This window comes from Chiloscyllium punctatum, chromosome 9 (assembly GCF_047496795.1).
Source record: "Chiloscyllium punctatum isolate Juve2018m chromosome 9, sChiPun1.3, whole genome shotgun sequence".
Taxonomy (NCBI): domain Eukaryota; kingdom Metazoa; phylum Chordata; class Chondrichthyes; order Orectolobiformes; family Hemiscylliidae; genus Chiloscyllium; species Chiloscyllium punctatum.
In genome coordinates this window covers 60,241,146-60,262,246 of record NC_092747.1, presented here as the reverse complement: position 1 = coordinate 60,262,246, position 21,101 = coordinate 60,241,146, and the positions used below count along the sequence as shown (strand labels likewise).

General features: G+C 38.8%; 1 protein-coding gene across 2 annotated transcripts in view; it reads right to left on the bottom strand.

The window, feature by feature from the left end:
* The window catches only part of rev1 (REV1 DNA directed polymerase), a 133,979-nt gene that overhangs the window by 100,901 nt on the left and 11,977 nt on the right, over positions 1 to 21,101 (bottom strand). For both annotated transcript variants that reach the window (XM_072577643.1, XM_072577644.1), the window contains exons 2-6: positions 16,179 to 16,245; positions 15,464 to 15,596; positions 15,036 to 15,204; positions 4,417 to 4,563; positions 1,447 to 2,153 (exon numbers count right to left, since the gene is read on the bottom strand). In XM_072577643.1, coding sequence (XP_072433744.1) covers positions 1,447 to 2,153; positions 4,417 to 4,563; positions 15,036 to 15,204; positions 15,464 to 15,596; positions 16,179 to 16,235 — 1,213 coding nt within the window. In that variant the 5' untranslated portion in view covers positions 16,236 to 16,245. The remainder of the gene's footprint in view (positions 1 to 1,446; positions 2,154 to 4,416; positions 4,564 to 15,035; positions 15,205 to 15,463; positions 15,597 to 16,178; positions 16,246 to 21,101) is intronic.

The following is a 21,101-nucleotide window of genomic DNA, read 5'->3' as shown; positions in this document are numbered from 1 at the left end:
AGTGAAATGTCACTTCTATCTTAATTAATTTTGTTTACTTATTTGACTCTTACCAGCTTTTTTTCTTGGACTGCTGACAGTTTTAAGACATCTTTCCAGTTCTGATAACCTGAACCTGTTTCAGATTATTTTTTAGTTTAATAGCTGAGACTTTTATAAACTCTCAACCTGGAGATTCTACAAATCTAACAAACTGCTCTGCAGTTCAGACAAAATTGCTCTCCTGAAACAAAAAAACCTTATTTTTCAGCTAGAACAAAACTGAAACCAGGTTCCTCTGAACTGAACTCAAACTAAGCTCCAAGTGGCTCTTGATCATTTGTTTTCCAGAACGTCTTGGGGGAGGTGGTGGAGGAGTTATACTGTCACTGAACTAATAATTCAGACACAGGTTAATACACTGGGGACATAGGCTTGAATACTACTATGCAGATGGTGAATTCAACTAATAAATCTGGAACTAAAAGCTAGTCTAACACTGACCATGCAACCACTGTCAATTATTGTAAAACCCATCTAGCTCTCTTTACGAAAAGAAATCTGCTGTTTTTATCTGGTCTGGCCTATATGTGACACTAGACATACTGCAAAGTGACTGACTTTTAACTGCATTCCGAAATGGTTTAGCAGGCCACTGAGTTCAAGGGATTCAATTAAAAATGGGCAACAAATTGCTAGCAACATCCGCATCTCATCAAAGAATTAAAGAAAGTATAAAGATTTCATTAACTAACAACACAGGTATCTGTCTAGGTATTTACTATGTCATACACTTTCTTGGAAATTATGTATTTAGGTTGTTGTTCCAAATGACTTTCACATCTCAAAAATAGTTCCTTCCATTAAGTCAAAATCCATCTGCCTAAATTTTAAAAATCAAAATTCCAATGCACGTTACACTTTATCACAATTACTCAAGGATCACTGGTAACATGCACCACCCCAAACTTCAGTGATACTTTGAGTCTCTTAATCTTACAGGGTCGTGCTTCATGAAAACGATGCCTAATAACAAAAGTGCCCTCAGCCTCACCATTCTGGCGCAGGTAACAGAGTCTTAACCTCTGTATGCGCACAAATGGACATGTCAGAATTTCCAAACTTAAGATTTAGGTGGGACCTGCCAGGATGAATATGTCCCAAAATATTATGAACAAAAGCATCATTACAAGCTCATATATTATTCAAGAGAACTTTCCTATTGAATTGGCAAAATGGATAAAGACCTTATAAAAACTTCCACCAAAGCAACAACTACACTCGTTAAAAAGTGAAATTAAACCATACAAGGGACAATGTAAAACTCTGATACATTCTCTTTGAACATAAAGTTAATAAATTTATCTTATTAACTGTCAATACTGTTTAAAATGAGTGCAATCTCTAATGTGATTGTACATTAGAGTTACATAAAAAACAATGTGAAACAAGTTAATACAATCTTACCAGAATGGTTAGTTTCAATGGGATTTCTTTCAAACTTGCCCATGTTAATCCTTTTTAGTTTCTCTCTGCCTGGGTAAATTCCATTACTTTGTCTCTGAAGTCTGTTTACATATTCTGCAAATTCACTTTTCCATGTTGAGATGTGATGCAGTCTTGAATGGGCATAAAACTCAGATATAAAACTCGGGTCTGCCGGTTTTGAAGACCAATGGGAAGATACCTTGTTGGGTGAAGGCTCTGAACTGCTTTTCATTTTTGGAATTCCTTGAACAGTAGAATGGTTAGCCCCATTTACTTTAAAGCACTCATTTAATGAAGATGCTGTAGCAGTCCTAATATGATCAGGCAGCAAAGCGTTGCCTTCTGCAAACTGCTTTTCACAGTTCCTGAAATGCATTTCACAGTCATCATTTTCTTCTTCCAGCCTTTCAGGAATTTCAATTTCCTTTTCCCACGAACTTTCACTGCAATGTTTTAAGTAATCCTGCTTTTTTAAGGCACTATAAGAATTGGGTTCGTTCCTTTTATGAAGTGAAAAATGGTCTCTATAACTATGAACGCCATTATGATTTATATTAGGAAAAACATGCTCCAAGTCTGTTAGCTCAAAGTCTTCACTTTTTTTGTCACATCCATTCATTCCATTGTTGGTCTGGTTTGAGTTCTCCTTGTATTTGGCATTCTCTTGGTTGTGAGAGATACTCTTTCTAGAAGTGAGCATCAGAAATCATAAATTTTACTCTTTGATATGCACAATAATGCACTGTATCAACACAAATATCGCCACATATTAGGCGCATGTGATAGACCAAGGCTGCATAACAAGAAACAAAAACAGATAACACTACAAGTATATAATAGTTCCTGCTTAGGTTAAAAGAAAATAAACCTAAAGAGTGGCGTTTGAACTATAAATTCATAGTGTCCCATGGGAAGAATAGCACAGAAGTTGAAACAGATATTGAGAATATTGGGAAATGAGTAGCAGAGCAGGGTATCAGTTTCCCCAAAATTACAAAAGCAATAACAATGGGATGAGGGGTGGAAAACAGGAAGCAGAGAACATAGGATTCTGCAGGCCGTATGCAAGATTTGGTCCTGTGAGGCTTCTACACAAATGGCTTTCACTCCTATTTTCCACTAGCTCAAAATCTATTAACCTATAGCTAAACTACTTTTTCCTCAACCAGCAGTTCACCAAAATTTCCACTGTTGTAGATAAACTCTACATTGGTTCCCATGGTCACTGAATTGTGTATATGACTCTTGGTCACAAACATCTTCAACTCAGAAAAAAGCCTGCATCCCCAAATTGAGTTACTTAACATTCTCTGATTATACTAATGAGATCAATAGATTTTAATATCGGAAATGCCAAATAGACCTTGACTGGAAGGGATAGAAAGAAGAGAGCCAATAAACAGGTAAGACTAGAGGTTACAAAAGTAATGAAAAGACAAAACTAAAGGCTCTGTATTTGAATGCACATAGCATTAAGAACAAAACAGATGACCTGAAAGTACAAATACAAATAAATAAGTACAATCTGTTAGCTATTGTGGAGACATGGCTGCAGGGTGACATGGATTGGGACCAGAATACTGAAAGGATATTTAGAAAGGATAGGAAGCAGGAAAGGTTAGAAGGTGATTTTGTAAATTAATGGTAGTGCTACCAGAAAGATGGATGACCTAAATTTAAGAAACCAGGAAGTACAGCAGTTTAGGTTGAAACGTGAAATGATAAAAGGTAACAAGTCACTTGTCGCAGTGGCAAACAGGGGCCCGAAAAGTTGCCACACAGTGGGATGGAGTATAATGTAAGAGATAATCGGAGCTTGTCAAAAAGGTACACAATCAATTATGGGGGATTTTAATCTGCATGTTCACTGGAAAATCAGGTGGGCAAAAGTAGTCTAGTAGAAAAACTTATAGAAAGTTTTCGAGATAGATTCTTAGAACAGCATGTACTGGAACCAACCAGACAACAATCTAGTCGAGAATACAGCCCATTCCATCACACATCAGCCTTTCATCCACGGATTCCATCTAAACCTCCCACTGCCTCAGGAAAGCAACCTGACCCCTCACACCCCAGTTATACTCTCTTCTGTCCAGCAAGTTTGTATATACATACGAACAGATTCAATAATTTCTTCCCTGCTGTTATCAGACTTCTGAATGGACCTCTCAAATTTTGAATTTAATGCTGACCTCGCTCTCTATGAACCTTCTCTGCAGCCATAACATTATATTCTTCGTCCTGTTCTATTACCCAATGTGCTTTGTAGATATAAACTTTTCACTGTACCTAGATACATGTTACAATAATAAATCAAATCAAGCCTAGTATTGAGGACCAATAGGATTACTTAATGACCTTATATCAAAAGCACCTCCAGGTCACAGCAATTATGACTGAATTCTACACTCAGTTTGAGGAAGGAGAGTGGGACCAAGACCAAGATTTTAAACTTAAGTAAGAGCAACTAATGCTGGCTAAAGTGAAATGGCAATTTAGATGAAGAAATGTTTAAATTAAGATAGCATAGTGACATTAAAGAAAACATCTCAGAATACACAGAATGGATACATTTCAATAAGAATGAAAAATTCCAAGGGGAGAACCCATCGGCAATTACCAAAAAGGTTCAAGATTGCATCAAACTCAAAGGATGCATATAAGTGGGCAAACATGGATGACAGGTCAGATGACTGGATACAATTAAAAGAACAATAAATAACAAATAAAATATTCAGAGGGGAAAAATTACAACACAAGAGAATACTTGCTAGAAATCTACAAATAGTAAGAGGTTCTACAAACATTTAAAAAGAAAAAAAGAGTTAACGTGAATGTTGTTGCTGTAGAAAGCAAGTCTGGAGATGAATAATTAAAAATAAGGAAATGGCAAGTGAAGAGAAGAACATTAAATCAGAATTTAAATACTGATGTCACTGAATTACTTACATGCTTCTATTCAGTTTATAAATATTGCTCGGGCCTGGCATAGATTCTTCAGGCTTGCTCACAGTGAAGTTCAAACCTTTTTGAACACTTGACTGCTTGGTATAGAGCTGATAGGGAATGTAGGATAAGAGATATCCAGCTTTTATACTGCAATCCAAACAAAAGGATCAAACTGAGTTAACATGTTATCTCCAACAACACAGCTCTGCAAACAAACAGAAAACTGTAAATTTCTGTTTTTTTTAAATTGGAAACCTAATAGATAGAGCAGGAACATATTCAAAAAAGACCATTTACCTAAATAAAATTGGTCTGATTCAGAACTGTACAATATGAGTGTAACGAGAAAAGCTATAGACAAATGGATTATAAAATACTTTGATGTTTAAATCCTGAATGGTTAAATTCATTTTACATCTGATTTCATTGCAGCAGAAGAGAATCATATTTGTTCGAAATGGTATTTTTTTCACAATTAATGTGGAAGTAAATGCATGTTCACAAATACAACAGATTAAGAGTATTGAATATTATTAACTCAACTTGTAGTGTATAAAAGTTCATAACATTAATTGTCTACCACACAGACTCAATTTTCTTATTCTTTATTCTTTCACAAGATGCAGGTATGGCTGGCATGACCATCATTTCTTGCCCATTCCTAACTATTCTTGAACTTAGTTATTTATTTGATATTTCAGAGGACAGTTAAGTGTGACTTGACTGGGCTTGGAGATACATTAGGTCAGACTACGTAAGAATGACAGCCTTCCTTCCTTAAAGAATATTAGTAAACCAGATTTTTATTTTTAACTGATTTTTCACTATTACGGATTGTAATGTTTTTAAATCTAGATGGAATTTAAACTCAAATTTAGAATCAATCACTCTTCTATGGGATTTGAGTTCATGTCTCCATAGCATTACCCTAGGCTGCTGGAAAGTCAGTCAATAAAATGTGGAGCTGAAAAAAACACAGCAAGTCAAGCAGCATCAGAAGAGCAGGAGAGTCTATGTTGATTCTCCTGCTCTTCTGATGCTGCTTGACCTGCTGTGCTTTTTCCCCTCCACATTTTATTGACTCTGACTTTCCAGCATCAACAGTCCTCACTATCTCCAAGTTCAGGGATATTACCACCACCTTACTCTTGAACTTCAAATTTGTGACTGGTGGGATAGAAAATAGTCTAGTGCAAAAAAAGGGGAAAAAAATATTTACTGGCATAACCATCTCTCTCACTTAGAAATCTGAGAAATTTTATTTTTCAGTTTAAGATCATACCTTTCAGCACCAACGAAATGTAAAGAAGAGGACAAATTCAAAAGCTATTACACTGTACAAGGGGACAATTTGGAAATACTTAAACTTGTGATCCAGATGCTAATAGCTTGATATGAGTCATGTCTAAGTGTGTTCCTAAGGCAACTGGCTGCAGTAGAGTCAACCACTGCTCCATTTTACGAGATCAGAGTGCATCCAAATGAGGAATTAGTCACTGTTATAGATCTTATGATCCTTTGGATGAAGAAGCTGTTGGAATGGAAAAAGATGACCAGGAGGACCCTAGTGGCACTGTGGGAGAGAAGACAAGAGGTGAGGGCAGAAGTGCAGTAAAGGGTCAACCATGGTTGAGGAAAAAGGTGGACATTTCTGAGGTCTTTCCCTGCAAAGGGTGGCATAATCAGAATAGATGCATCGGAGCTAGAGAAACTGGAAGAATGGAATGGAGTCTGTCCAAGAAGCAGCATGAGTGAATGTGTTACCCATGTAACTGTGGAAGACAGTGGGTTTATAGTAGATATCGGTGGCCAATCTATTGCCAGATATGGAAACAGAGATGTCAAGGGAAAGGAGAACTGAGGGATAGACAAGGTGAGAGCATGCAGGAAATTAGAAGCAAACTTGATAAATTTATCCAATTTTGAATAAGAGAGGAAAACAGCACTGATGAGCTCATCAGTGCACCAGAGAAACAGTTGTGGGGAGGGACCTGAGTACAATGGAAAGAGGAATGTTCCACATACCCCAGCATAACTGGAGCCCATGGCTACACCTTTGATCTGAAAAATGTGAAAGGAGTTAAAGGAGAAGCTGCCCAAAGTGAAGTCTGAGGGACTGAGGAGTGGCAGATGGCGTTTAATTTAAATAAATGCAAGGTGCTGCATTTTGGAAAACCAAATCAGAGCAGGGCTTATACACTTAAATGGTAATGTCCTGGGCATTGTTGCTGAACAAAGAGACCTTGGAGTGCAGGTTCATAGTTCTTTGAAATAGAGTCGCGGGTAGATAGGACAGTGAAGGCGGCATTTGGTATGCTTTCTGTTATTGGTCAGAGCATTGAATGTAGGAGTTGGGAGGCCATGTTGCAGCTGTACACGACATTGGTTAGGCCACTTTTGGAATACTGTGTGCAATTCGGTCTCCTTCCTATCGTAAGGTTGTTGTGAAAAAAGATGTACAAGGATGTTGCCAGGGTTGGAGGATTTGAGCTATAGGGAGAGGCTAAATAGGCTGGGGCTGTTTGCCCTGAAGCATTAGAGGTTGAGAGGTGACATTATAGAGATTTATAAAATCATGAGGGACTTGGACAGGACAAAGACAAGGTCCTTTCCCTGGGGTGGGGGAATCCAGAACGATAGGGCATAGGTTTAGGGTGAGAGGGGCCAGATTAAAAAAATGGACCTAAGGGGCAACTTTTTCCACACAGAGGGTGGTGTGTGTATGGAATGAGTAAGTGGTGGAAGCTGGTACAATGACAGATTTAAAAGGCATCTGGATGGGTATATTAATACGAAGGGTTTAGAGGGATGTGGGCCAAATGCTGGCAAATAGGACTAGATTAGGTTAGGATATCTGGTCAGCATGGACGAGTTGGACTGAAGGGTCTGTTTCCGTCCTGTACATCTCTATGACTCGAAGACAAGGTCAGTCAGGCGGGGAAGGTGGTGGTTAATGTGGACGGTTCAGGCCTTCATTTCAGAAAGTGAAATAATCCCCCTGATGGGGGATAGATGTGTAAAGAGACTGCACATCCATAGATGAAGAGGAGGTGGCTGGATCTAAGAGCACAGAGTGCAGTCAGGTCAAAGGGAGACAGGTTTGAATGAGTGAGAGAGACAGAGAAATTAAGGTGACCAATGTCACATCGACAACTGTCAATTAACAGGTTGAGGGCAGGTGAAAGGCCAGAGGAAGGGGTCCAGGAAGGAAAATACTGGAGGCAGGTGAAGAGATCTGTGGGACGGGGTAACAAACTCTTATCTAAAGCAATAGACATGGAGGCGAAGGTGCCAGAAGAGTTTGTTTTGTTCTAGACCATCATTCCTAAACAATTTTCTCCAACTGAGGTTAAACCACTGGTTTATTTTGCTGAGCTTATCTTATCTCCTTTTTGAACAAAGACACTTCACTTGCAATTCTTAAATCCCCTGGCAGCAGTCTTGTATCTAAAAAGGGTTGGACAATTAATGACTCCCAAATCCCTCTGTTCTGTAACTTTCTGCAGTCTTCTGCCATTTAAATAATATTCAGCTTCATTCCCATTTCTGAACGTTCTCATTCCTGACCTTATGATAGGGAAAAGCCAATCCATGAATCAGCTGAAGATGGCTCAGCCTAGGACACCATCCTGACTATCTTGCACTGATGCCCTGAGGCTGAAACAATCCATCTCCAATAACCATAACCATTTTCTTTGGTGTTATGAATGAATGGTCAGATTATGTAAAGTTAATATTAACATGGACCTAGACATTGCTAGCAAGGCTAGAATTCATTGCCCAACTCGGCTGACCCTGAAAAGGTGGTGGTGGTATTTCATTCATGAATTATATATGAATGTGGGGTATACTTTGTAGCAGTTTGATAAAGCAAAGCACAACACAGAGGCGGGATTAGGGAGGTTGGGAAGTGGTCGGAAACAAACAAGGATGAGAATTTTTCCATGTTATTAATGACATTGATCTTACATTATGAAGGATCGAGCTGTTACTGAAAAGATAAAAAAGGAATTTGCATCTAACGGCATTTTTTAATCTCTTCAGGACTGCCAATAAATTGTTTTACAAGTAGAGTCACTGTTAATATTTGGACAAAGGCAGCAGTCAGTGTGTGCGTAGCAGGACACAACAACCAACAGTTAGTACCTTTTAGCAATATTGGCCGAAGGATAAATGTAGTTTTGTGCAGCAGGGAAATTCTTTTGCACTGTTTCAATTTAACATTATAGAGTCTTTCATTCCAACCTAAATTGGCAGATAAGGGATCAGTGTACTATCTCTTCTGAAAGACAACATCTTTGGCAGCATAGCATTCATGTCTCAGTCATTAGAAAGTGCCCTATTAAATGGACCATAATTTGAGTCGGACTCAGAAATAAGTGTTTTCTCACTGAACCAAGGTTAAAGTAATTTTTAAAAACATTCATTTTGTGATAATTAAAACATACAACCTGATTTTAACTCTGAGCAAGTGCATTGGTTTCGAGGAGTTAAAATCTCCTGAACTGTGTCAAATGCTAATGTAAGTGACAAGATGGAAAATGGACATCATTGGTGGATTGCTGGATTTAGGCCTACCTGATTTACCACTGACTTTAATGGAGAAGAAAACTTGATAAGGTCCAATCATGAAATTGCACTTGGTCCAGTCAGTTTCCCAGCCCCTAGGTTAGGTTTAAATTGCTGCCCATAGTTCACGTTTTCCTCAGAAATTCTGCTCAACATAGAGACTGGTAGTTGCAGAATATGCTGAATCATTACTATAAGTCCTTAGGCGTAGGAGCAGAAGTAGCCATTCAGCCTATCAAGTCTGCTCCATCATTCAATGAGATAATGACTAATCTGGTAATCCTCATCCTTATCCCTATCAACCTAGATTCCCTTACTGATTAAAAATCTGTCTATTTTGGCCTTATTAAGTATACTTAATGACCTAGCCTCCACAGCACTCTGCGGGGTAAAGTGTTCCACTGATTCACTCTAAGAGAATAAATTCCTCTTCATCTTTAATTGAGTAACCCCCTTACTTTGAGAATGCGCTTCTGGTCTCACACACACTCAAGGGTAAACAGCCTCCCATTTACCCTGTCAAGCCCCCTAAGAAACTTAAATATTTCAATAAATTCACCTCTCATTTTTCTAAACTTTATTGAGTACAGGCCTAACTTACTCTTTGTAAGAAAGTTCCTTCATACTTAGTGAGTGTACTCCATACTGCATCCAATACCAATAAATTGTTTCCGGTATTCTAGGAGTGGTCTAACAAGTGCCTTGCATAATTTTAGCAAGATTTCTCTATTTTTATAGATCATTACCATTAAAATAAAGGCCAACATTCAAGTTCTGATTCCTGAAGAAGGGCTTATGCCAGAAACGTCGATTCTCCTGCTCCTTGGATGCTGCCTGACCTGCTGCGCTTTTCCAGCAACACATTTTTCAGCCAACATTCAAGTGCCTTCTCTATTATACAATGACCTTGGACCTAGTTTCCCTAGTATGTAGAATATGTCAATAATTTAGGGACATATTGAGATTAAGGGGGATTGGTATCGGATATCTTGAAAAGGTTTAGGTAGATAGGTCCCCAGGTTTGATATGATCTCTCCTAAGATACTGAGGGAGGCAAGGGAGGAGATTGCTGGGGCCTTGAAATAGAGCTTTGTATCCCCTTTAGCCACAGGTGAGGTCCCAGAAGACTGGAGAATAGGTATATCGTTTTTTTGTTTAAGAAGGGCAACAGGGATGCCCAGGAAATTATGGGCTGGTGAGCCTTACATCAGCGATAGAAATTATTGGAGAATCATTATTCTTAGGGACAGGATTTACTCACATTTGGAAAAGAATTAACTTATTAGGGATAGTCAGCATGCCTTTATGCAGGGGAGGTCTTGTCTCACAAATTTGATTGTGTTTTATGAGGAAGTTATGTTTAATAATGTTGGCAATGGATGTTGTTTAAATGGGCTTTACTAAAGAATCCAACAAGATCCCCATAATAGGCTGGTCCAAAAGATTAAGTCACATGGGAGTCACACTGAGTTGGTAAAATGGGTACAAAATTGGCTTGATGAAAGAAGGTTCAGAGCTGTAGAGGGATGCTTTTCTGTCTGGAGGTCTGTAACCAGTGGTGTTCCTCAATAATCAATGCTGAGACCTTGGTTGTTTGTAACGTATAAACGACTTGGATGAAAACATAGGTGGTTTGATTAGTACATTCGCAGATAACAGAGTCAGAGTCATAAGCTCAAAAGCAGACTATTTGGTCCAAACAATCCAAGCCGACTATAATCCCAAACTAAACTAGTCCCATTTGCCTGCACTTAGCCCACATCTCTCCAAACATTTCTTATTCAAGTTCATTTCCAAATGCCTTTTGAAAGTTGTATCTTACCCACATCCACCACTTTCATGAACCAATATCTCTGTAAAACAATTGCCACTCGTCTTTTTAAAATATTTTCCTCTCACTTTAAAATTACGCCCACTACTCTTGAAATCCCCCACTCCAGAGAAAAGACACCTGCCAATCACCTTATCTATATTCCTCTCAATTTTATAAACATCTATAAAGGTCACCCCTTCAACCGCCTACACGCCATTAAAAGAAGTCCCAGCTTCTCCTTATAACCCAAACTCTCCATTCTCCATTACAGCTTGGTAAATCTCTTCTGAACCCTCTTCAGATTAATCATATTGTTCCTTTAACATGGCAGCCAGAACGAGACACAGTACTCCAGATGAGGCCTCACCAACATCATGCACAACCTCAACATAATGTCCCAACTCCTCTAATCAAAGGACTGAGAAATGAAAGCAAGCTTGCTAAACGCCTTCTTAACCACCCTAACTATATGTGACACAAACTTCAAAGAATTTTGTGGCTGAACCCCTAGGTATCTCTGCTCTGCAACACTACCCAAGGTCATACGTTAAATTCTAAGTCCTGCCCTTGTTTGTTTTACCTAAGTGCAATGCTTTGCATTTATCCAAATTAAACTCGATCATGCCATTCTTTAACATTGATCCAATTGATCAAGATCGCTTTGTAATCTTAAATAATCCTCGTAACATGAAAATTGGTGGAGTTGTGGAGAGTGAAGAAAGTTATCAAAGGAGAGAGAACATTTGGAATGTTAGGCAGAGAAATGGTCGGAAGAGTTTAATTCAGACTAGTGTAATGTGAGGCATTTTGGGAGGTCAAGTACAAGATGAAATTACACAGTAAATGGCAAGACCCTTAGGAGCACTGACATATGGAGAGATTTAGAGGTTTAAGTCCATAGCTCCATGAAAGTGGAAACTCAAATGGCAAAGTGGTTAAAAAATAGCATTCAGCATGTTGCCTTAATCGGTTGGAGCTTTGAGTACTAAGTTGACAAGTCATGTTGCAGCCATATAAAACTTTAATTAGGCCACATTTGGAATATTGTGTACAGCTCTGGTCCCCACACAGGAAGGATGTTGAGATTGTGGAGAGGGTGCAAAAGAGATTTACCAGATGTTGCCTACTTTGGAGTACATTAGCTACAAGGGGAAGTTTGGCAAACTTGGATCATTTATGCTAGAACATTGGAAGGTGAGGGGGTAACATGGTATGAGTATATAAAATTATGACAAGAATGCATTAGGTGAATAATAGGAGTCTTTTCCCCAAGGTGAATAGTAAAGTTTAAGAGGCATTTAGACAGACACAAAAACAGACTGGGAATAGGGAGGAAGTAAACTAGGTGTGGGCAGATGGAACTAGTTTATAATGGCATCATGGTCGCCGCAAACATGGTGTGACGGAGGCCCTGTCTGTGTTACGCTATGCTGTACTGTACTATGTTCTTTATTCTTGCTGCCAAAGTGCATAACCTCACATTTCCTCTCTTTACATTCCATCTGCCAAGTTTTTTGCCCACTCACTGAACCTGTCTATATCCCTTTGCAGACTGTCATTCCCATCAATTGTCTTCCCACTTATTTTTGTGTCATTATCCAAGTCAATGAATTCATAAGAAATTTCCACATTTGCCTCATGACTGATGTCAGGCTAACTGCTCAAGCACTCAGTTTTCTTACTCTCTCCCTCCTTATATGCTAGTGTAACATTTGTTAATTTCCAATCCATTGGGACCATTCTAGAATCTAGGGAATTTTGGAAAAACTCAAGTAGTACATTTATTACCTCTGTGGCTATCTCATTTTAGAATTCTAGGATTGGGCCATGGATTTTGAGGGATTTTAGTGTCATAAGTTTCTTCAATATGTTTTCTCTTTTAATATTAAATGACTTTCGTTCCTGATTCTTTTTAGACCCATTGCTACCCTCTGTTTCTCTGTAATTTGTGTCTTCTATTTTGAAGATAGACAGCTCCTCTGTTAAACTTGCATTGTCGAGAGTACAAGGAACTTTATTGTAGATCAAGTCATACTGTATATAACTGAATAGGCAATAGAATCAGAAATGTACAGCACGGAAACAAACCCTGTGGTCCAACTCATCCATGCCAATACAGCCTAAATTAATACAGTCCCATTTGCCAGCATTTGGCTCATAACCCTCTTAAACCTTTCCTATTCATATGTCCATCCACATGCCTTTAAAATATTGTAATTGTACCAGGCTCCACCATTTCCTCTGTCACCTCATTCCATACACGCACTGTCCTCTGCATAAAAAAGTTGCCTATTAGGTCTCTTCTAAACCTTTCCCCTCTCACTTTAAACCTATGCCCTCTAGTTTTGGACTCCCCTATCTCAGGGAAAAGACCTTATCTATTTACCCTCTCCATGCCCCTGATGATTTTATAAACCTCGACAAGGTCACTCCTCAGCCTCCAATGCTCCAGGGAAAATAGCCCAGTCTATTAAGCCTCTCCCTATAGCTCAAACCTTCCAACCGTAGCAACATTTTTGTAATTTTTTCTGAACCCTTTCAAGTTTCACAACATCCTTCCTATAGCAGGAAGACCAGAATTGCACACAATATTCCAAAAGTGGCCTAACCAACCACGCAACACGACCTCCCAACTCCTATAATCAATGCACTGACTAATAAAGGTAAGCATACCAAACGTCACCTTGACTATCCTACCTATTGCAATCCCATTTTCAAGGACTTACGAACTTGCACTCTAAGGTCTCTTTCTTCAGGAACACACCCCAGGACCTTACCATTAAGTGTATAAGTCCTGCCCTGATTTGCCTTTCCAAAATGCAGCACCTCACATTTATTTAAATTAAACTCCATCTGCCACTCCTCACCCATTGGCCCACCTGATCATTGTACTCTCAGGTAACTTTCTTCACTGCCCACTCTTCCACCAATTTTGGTCTCATCTGCAAACTTACCAACTGTACCACCTATGTCCATATCCAAATCATTCATATAAATGATGAAAAGCAGTGGACCCAGCACCAATCCTTGAGGCATACCACTGGTCACAGGCCTCCAGTCTGAAAAACAATCCGCCACCATCCTCTGTCTTCTGCCTTCGAGCCATTTCAGTATCCAAATGGCTAGCTCTCCCTGTATTCCATGTGATCTAGCCTTGCTAACCAGTCTATGTATACATCAAAATATGGGAATAAACCTTACATTACCCAGCACTGACACCCTTAGGTCTAACAAAAAAAAACTGGAGGGAAACATTTCTGAAGTGCAAACAGTTAGTCTGCTTCTGGCTCACCAGCACACCAAACTACCTTCTAAGCAACAATGAACACACTAAAGATATGTGACCCCAATTAATGTATTTAAAACTGCTTTTGCAATTGAAAAAAACAGCACAAATAAAGCAGGAGCAATCTGGATGGCTGCTTGACCCTGCTCCACCATTTCATAAAATCTTTGCCAATTTTTGATTTCAAACATACTTTCTCACTTCATTCCCTCAAGTCCTACCATCTACTGATCTTAGTATACTCAACGACTGATCATCCACAGCAATTTTAGGTGGAGTATTCTAAGTATTCAGAACCTATGGAGTAAGAAGTAACTCTAAATGCCCATTCCATTTAACAAGTGTTTTCTTTACAAAGCTCAGAGATTGTAAAAGCTCTAGTTTACAGATTGAAATAGTATAAACAAGAAAATAGTTAAGAAAATTTGCTAAAGATATTTTACTTACAGTAAGATGGATACCGAACTTCAGCAAAATACTTTCGGAGATCTTTTCAAACATGTAAATGCGCTAATGTAATCTGACGCTTGTGCCACACAAAAACTTAAGTCATTCAGATATCCTACTACCATGAACTGCATGTGACAGAACAAATTAAGACAAAGCTCAACTAAAACAAAAATACAGCAACACTGAGCTAACTGAACTTGTAATTTTAACAATATACAATTAGATTTAGGGTTAGGCAGTGTAACAAATATTCACTGGATTGTTTTGTCTCCTTTTTACAAAAAAACTATATCTTAAATCTAAACTCTTAGTACTGGTCAATACTATTACCAAGTTGGCGGTTCACAGCTATCCAGGTCAGAGTCACACTGCCACTGAGTAAATGACAATCTAAGAGCCAAACTCTTAAGGATCAGACACGTAGGCTTTACTGTAATTAGCAATGTCTCCACTCGTCAAAACATAAATGGGAATGACAATAACCATTATATTTTCATTTACCTGTCAGTAATCCAACTGGGGCGAACAACTTTCTCTTCCTTCAGTTCTTTGATTTTTGAATTTGGAAGGTTAGTGGCAATAATGTGAGTAGTTTTAGACCTCGAATAGTACATATGATACTGGCCTCCATGCAGCATCATAAGCCGTCGCAGCTCATCAGCCGTTGGCTCTGCAACACATCATTTACAGGTGAAGTAACTCAGGACTAATTTAGCATCCAGGCCATGGCAACTACACAAGCATGAAATATTTTATTTATCCTGCCAGCATTATACCTTCCAACAACTCATTGAAATTCATTCAACCCATTCTACTAGATGAATAATCATTCAACTATCTACCCAGTGACATGAGGACAGGTTAAATTAATTCCAGTGTTCTGAAAGGATACAGCTAACTCTGAATAAGATTTATAAATCACCACATACCTGTGTAACCATTGACAAAAATTGAAACACCTCTGAAGATACAAGATACTGTCCCTTCATTTTGTTGTTGAAGAGAAGTGTCTGATTTGAATTGTCTTTCTAGCTTGTCCATCTTTGCTGCCATGTATCCACCCTACGAGAAAATTCAGAAGACCTTATAACCCTGCACTGACTTATTTCAATACTTATCTAACATAAATCTCCTTGAACAAAAAGAAAATATTTAATTTACATCGCCCTTATCATAAGTCTTCAAAATGTCTTATGGCCCTTCACACAATTAATTACTTTGAATTTGTAGATAAATATACCACAATAGGATCCTGTCAATTAAGAAAATCTTTTTTTCTCTGTTGGCTAAGGGAAATATACATTATGACAGAGTTTCTTCTTGCATGGGATTTTGAGTATCCACTGAAATGATCAGAAGATACAGGTGGACAATTAATCTAATATTTTGGCCAAAGGATGATGTTTCTGCCAAATGCATCACACCTTCAATATTGATTTTACATGTTGGCCTTTTGTATTCAAAGGGCCTAGACTTAAATCTATAATGTTTGGAATATTAACAACTCAGCCACACTGGCAAAAAAGTAGAACTGTAGTGTGATTGTAAGTTTATTCAATTTGTATTGAGAGATGGACAAAATGAAACAAATAAATTTACAAATAAAAATACAGAAAGTTTAAGAGTATTGTGTGCTGAACAAACCCATTCTCTCCAACCGTCCCCTTCGCTGGCACGTTTCCTCCATCCTCCACGGCTCATAGTAGGTTCCCTGAAATTTAATTGCGAATTGTCCATTTTAAAACATAATCACTCAAATTTATTATGAATTACATACAAAAGAATAATTACTTACTCTTAAAAGGAAGTTTAAAAAGGTTGCCAAAATTGCATTTCACCTTAGCAAAACATGAAGTCAAAACTGTGCTTATTACTTACTACATGTGTACAAACAACTGTGTTATCTAAAGTCAAAATGAATTCATGATTCATAGTACTGGCATTTTAGGGAGCTTCATTATGACACACTACATGTTATTACTTTAAAATAAGTATATCTACATAATGAAAACAGAAACTATATAAAATTCACGAGTTGATTAGTTGATGCTAAACTAATTAAGCAAATACTTCAGTTAACATGTTTCTTCTGAACCACCAAGAACATATTGTCTTAAACACTTCTCATATCTAACTTCCCTCTAAGTATTACCAGTTTAATGCACAGTGGCTTGGTAATACACAATTTCAGTAATGCTTGAAAAACAGACTTGCTATCACAACGTTTTGGTTTTCATTCATTAGGATAGAAACAATAATGCCAAATTCTAAAGGGAGCATCAATTAGGCTGCATGAGTAAAAAAGTGTTGACTAGTTTTGTCAAGTTTGACTGATTGGTCAAGGTATTGCCTTAGAGAATACATCAGGAAAATATTGTCCTTTATGCCTTTGTTTAATTCAAAAAAGACACAATGCGTGCACATGTTCTTTTTTCCTGTAGAGAACAGGTTGTTGCCTGTGAAAATTTATAGCTTCTACAAGCATAAGCGAATCACATTGTGAGCCTGATGACAAATTTGAATTGGTCATAGCACGTTTGAGATTGTTCAGCAAGGGCTGTCCAATTCAGGATTTGCATCTAATATTAGACATTATGTTGAGTCCTGCGAGCACGTCCTGGTTTGAGTGCAGTTGAAGAGATTGCTGTTAGATACAATCTGCCATCTGTCAGGACAAACAGTCTATGTACTGAGAATTCCACCAACACTAAAATATTTAAAATCTCTTTGGATGCTCAGATTTTGAGAAACTGCACACAATAATTCCAATTGTGATTACATCTAAGCAAGATCTATAGAATACATTACATGCATTCATTAGCAATTTCTGTCTAGAGAGTAATCCTTGAAAAGTGCGTTGAGGCAGGAATAAACAATGGATTGGGATAATGAATTAAATGGTGCAAAGTGATTTAGAACTGAACCTCAGGAGTATGATAGCATTTAAAAATATGTATTTCATAATCCATATGGTTTTGTATTATTAATTACAAATTTTCCTACTGTGGGTGATTCAATTGTTTTCATTCTTTGTAACCGCCAACATTGGGGCAGTTTAGCACTTTGTACCACTTAACAACATGACAACTGTGAAGAATTTTGCATTATATAGTAAACCAGAAACACAATGGGGTCAGGTAAAAGGAAAAGACAGGTTTATTGACTATAATGTATTACTTTCCGGGTATTTTTTTGTCATCTGCAAATCTGGCTACAGTTCATTCATTTCCTTCACTTATAGGTTCGCATTTTTGCAATTCCAAAAGGTTATATCACCTTCTCATTCTGTGAATCTATTTAATTCTGTCTAGAAAAGGAACCAGCTTGTATGGAAAATCATGTCCCACTCCTCCTTCCATACAAAATCTCTGTATGAGCTGTGTTTGCACTTGTGGATTGGTACAAACAGCAAAGAAATTTAAAATATGCATTTAAGCATATCAGTCAGCAGCTTCAGATCTCTTACTGTAATCTCTATGACAATGACTGCATGTTCCCTGCCTTATCTCCAACTCCATCAAAAACGTCTTTCACTTCTTGATTCAATTTCTCCAAAGCCCTTCTGGTCAGTTTCCCAACATCCCCTCTCCAAAAACACCAAATAAATCACAAATCAGCTGTGGGTTACCCACTCTTGACAAAGCTCCACTTACATATTCTCTAATCTCTTGCTGGTTTAATTAATCCAAAGAATCATGTTACAAATCTTTTTGCTTCTTCTACCTATTCCACCACAGCCCTATACATATTAAAGGACAACTTAAATTGCTACTACAAACCTCGCTAGGCTTAGGTTCTTTCCAGTTCACCAACACTGCAATTCAATGAAATCCTTCCTGTACAACAGCAACCAGAGCTGTACATAGTATTCCAGAAGTGTAGTGTACTGTATCCTCCAAACTTTGCATCTCGCTTCTCTACCACATCCACTTTGGTGGTAACATCTCAACCTGACTCTTCAAAACACCCAACTTTTTAAAATTCATTCGTGGGTTGTGGGTGTCACTGCATACCTAGTTGTCCTTGAGAAGGTATTCGTGAGTTGTCTTCTTGAATCACTGCAGTCCACCTTCTTTCGGGCATTAATGAAGAGTTTGTTTAAGGAATCTTTTTAAGGAGGAAATATGGGTGGAAATGGTACAGAGTTATTGTTAAATTATATCCACTGGAGGGATCCATGATGATAGCAATCTAGGAGGATCGCGTTGCAGAGCTCCACACCACAGCACAAGCGGGATGAACTTCTAATCTGCCCAACCCGGACCACTGCAATATCCTGGGACTCTGGAAAGGTCAAGGAGTCCTAGAAAATTGTGAATATTCATCAGATCTGCGTGTTTGACCGTCTGGAGATACCGAAGGGAGGAGCAGCGTACGAGGCCGGGCCTGCAGCCCAGCCTGCAGGATCCTCGGACTCGATTACCTCCCAGGCCCTGGTGAAGGAACTCACGAAATCTTGCGAGATGTTGGGTAAGCGAATTGAGGAGAAGCTGGCACCGATCTCTACAATGCTGCATAAGCGTGAACAGCAGCTGGGAGACCTGGAGAAAAGGATGGATGAGGCTGAACACAGAGTCGCAGTAGTGGAAGCTGATACCTGTTCCTCCAAGGATAGGATCCAAGCCCTGGAGATGCAAGTCTGTAATTTGCATGACCAAATGGATGATGATCTTGAGAATGGGACAGGAGAAAAAAATATTCCGATCGCCGGTCTGCTGGAGGGTAAGAAAGGTCAGCACATGGCAGAATTTATTGAGGACTGATTGCCAAAACTCCTTAACTTGGAGGCTGGAATGAGAGGCTTGAAGATGGAGAGAGCTCACCAGGTCATAGTGTGGAGGTCAGTTTTTGGCAAAACGTCCACGTCCTCTCTTGGTGCAGTTTCATCATTGTAGTGATAAGGAGAGAGTTGTGGAAGCTTCCAGAATCCAGGGGAAGGATCCGAAGGCCCTAATGTACAAGGGTTCATACTCTTCCAGGATTTCTCAATGGTGGTGATCCAGAAAATACTATTACAGCATCAACAGAAGACTGAGGGAGCTTGAGATCCAGTACTCTGAGGTATCCGGCGGTATTTTGGGTCACCTTAGATGGATCCATACATCTCTTTGACACGGAGAAGGCAAGAGATTTTGTGGACAAATTAACCTAATCTGAACAATTTAGTATGTACAAATAGTAGTGCTGTTTGGGTATGTCTTTATTTTTTTCTTTAAAAAAAGAGGAAGCCCGGTTGGGGCTTTTTTTTTATTGGTAATTATCTGGTTTAAACTATGTGTACTCTCAATTTCTGAGTTATACTAAAGGATGGGTGGGGTATTTACTCCTTTTTTGTTTAAAGAAAATTATTTATTCACATTGCTATTCCATGGTGTATTTTCTTTGTTTTCTGCTTGTGTTTGTCGTGTGACTCTAGCTGGGATGAGGGAAAATGGTTGGGATGGCTAGATGCCTACTTACAGGCAGTTTATGCCTGGTTCAGCTATCTAAATGTCTGGGCTGCAGTCTTGGCAGTGGGATGGGAAATTGGGCTTTGGGATGGGTAGTTGCTCCCTTTGGGCAGGGGTTGAATTCCTATATACAGCACCACTGGCACTTTATATGTTGGTTAGTTTTTTTCATTTTTGTTGTATATAATCTTTGATAGCTTTGTAGATTTGTTAACTGTAGTGATTTTAGTTTATGTAATTGTTATGTTCGATGGATGTTGTGACACTAAGACTTGGCGATTTGTGGTTCGAGTTCCTCCTATCTGGAATTTAAAAGTCATTACAGGAGGTTAAGGCTAATAATTAAATGGTGTACCTGGAATACCAAGGGGAGTCACTCACCAATTAAGAGGAAGGTACTTTTGAGTCTTAGAAAGGAGGTAGATATTGCTTTGTTACAGAAGGCACACTGGGGTGATAGGGAACACTTGAAACTACAGCAGAATGGCTTTGACCGGGTTTACTTTTCTTCTTTTAATACCAGAAGTAGGGGAGTGGCTACACGGGAGGTTTGTAATTCTCAAAGCCCTGATAAATAGGGAAGGATATGGTGCTTTAAATGTTTATTGCCCTACGGCCAACCCCCTCAAATTTTTGGTTGATGCGTTCTCTAAACTGACCAGTCTCGATTCCCAGTATATCATTATAGGGGGAGGTTTTAACTGTCTCATGGATCCCACAGCGGACAGGTTGCCCAAAGGCCCCCCCGATACCTTCTGTACAAACTAAACAACTGGTGGATCTGTCTGTGGAGTTACAGTTGGTGGATGTCTGGAGGCGTCTCCACCCTACAGGCAGGGATTTTATGTTTTTGTTCCAATCCACATAGATGTCACACTAGGATTGATTATTTTTCTGACCCCTGTGGCAACTCTGGACTTGGTGGCATCTTGTACAATTGGTAATATTCCCACTTCCGAGCATGCTCCAATGTCCCTGTTAGTTAAGATTAATAATGTTACAACAGGTTCGAGGCACTGGCAAATGGACCCTTTTATCCTCAAGGATAATAAGTTTGGAGAGTACTTCTCTGGGGAATTTCAGGCGTTCCTAGACATGAACTCAGGCTCGGCTAGTA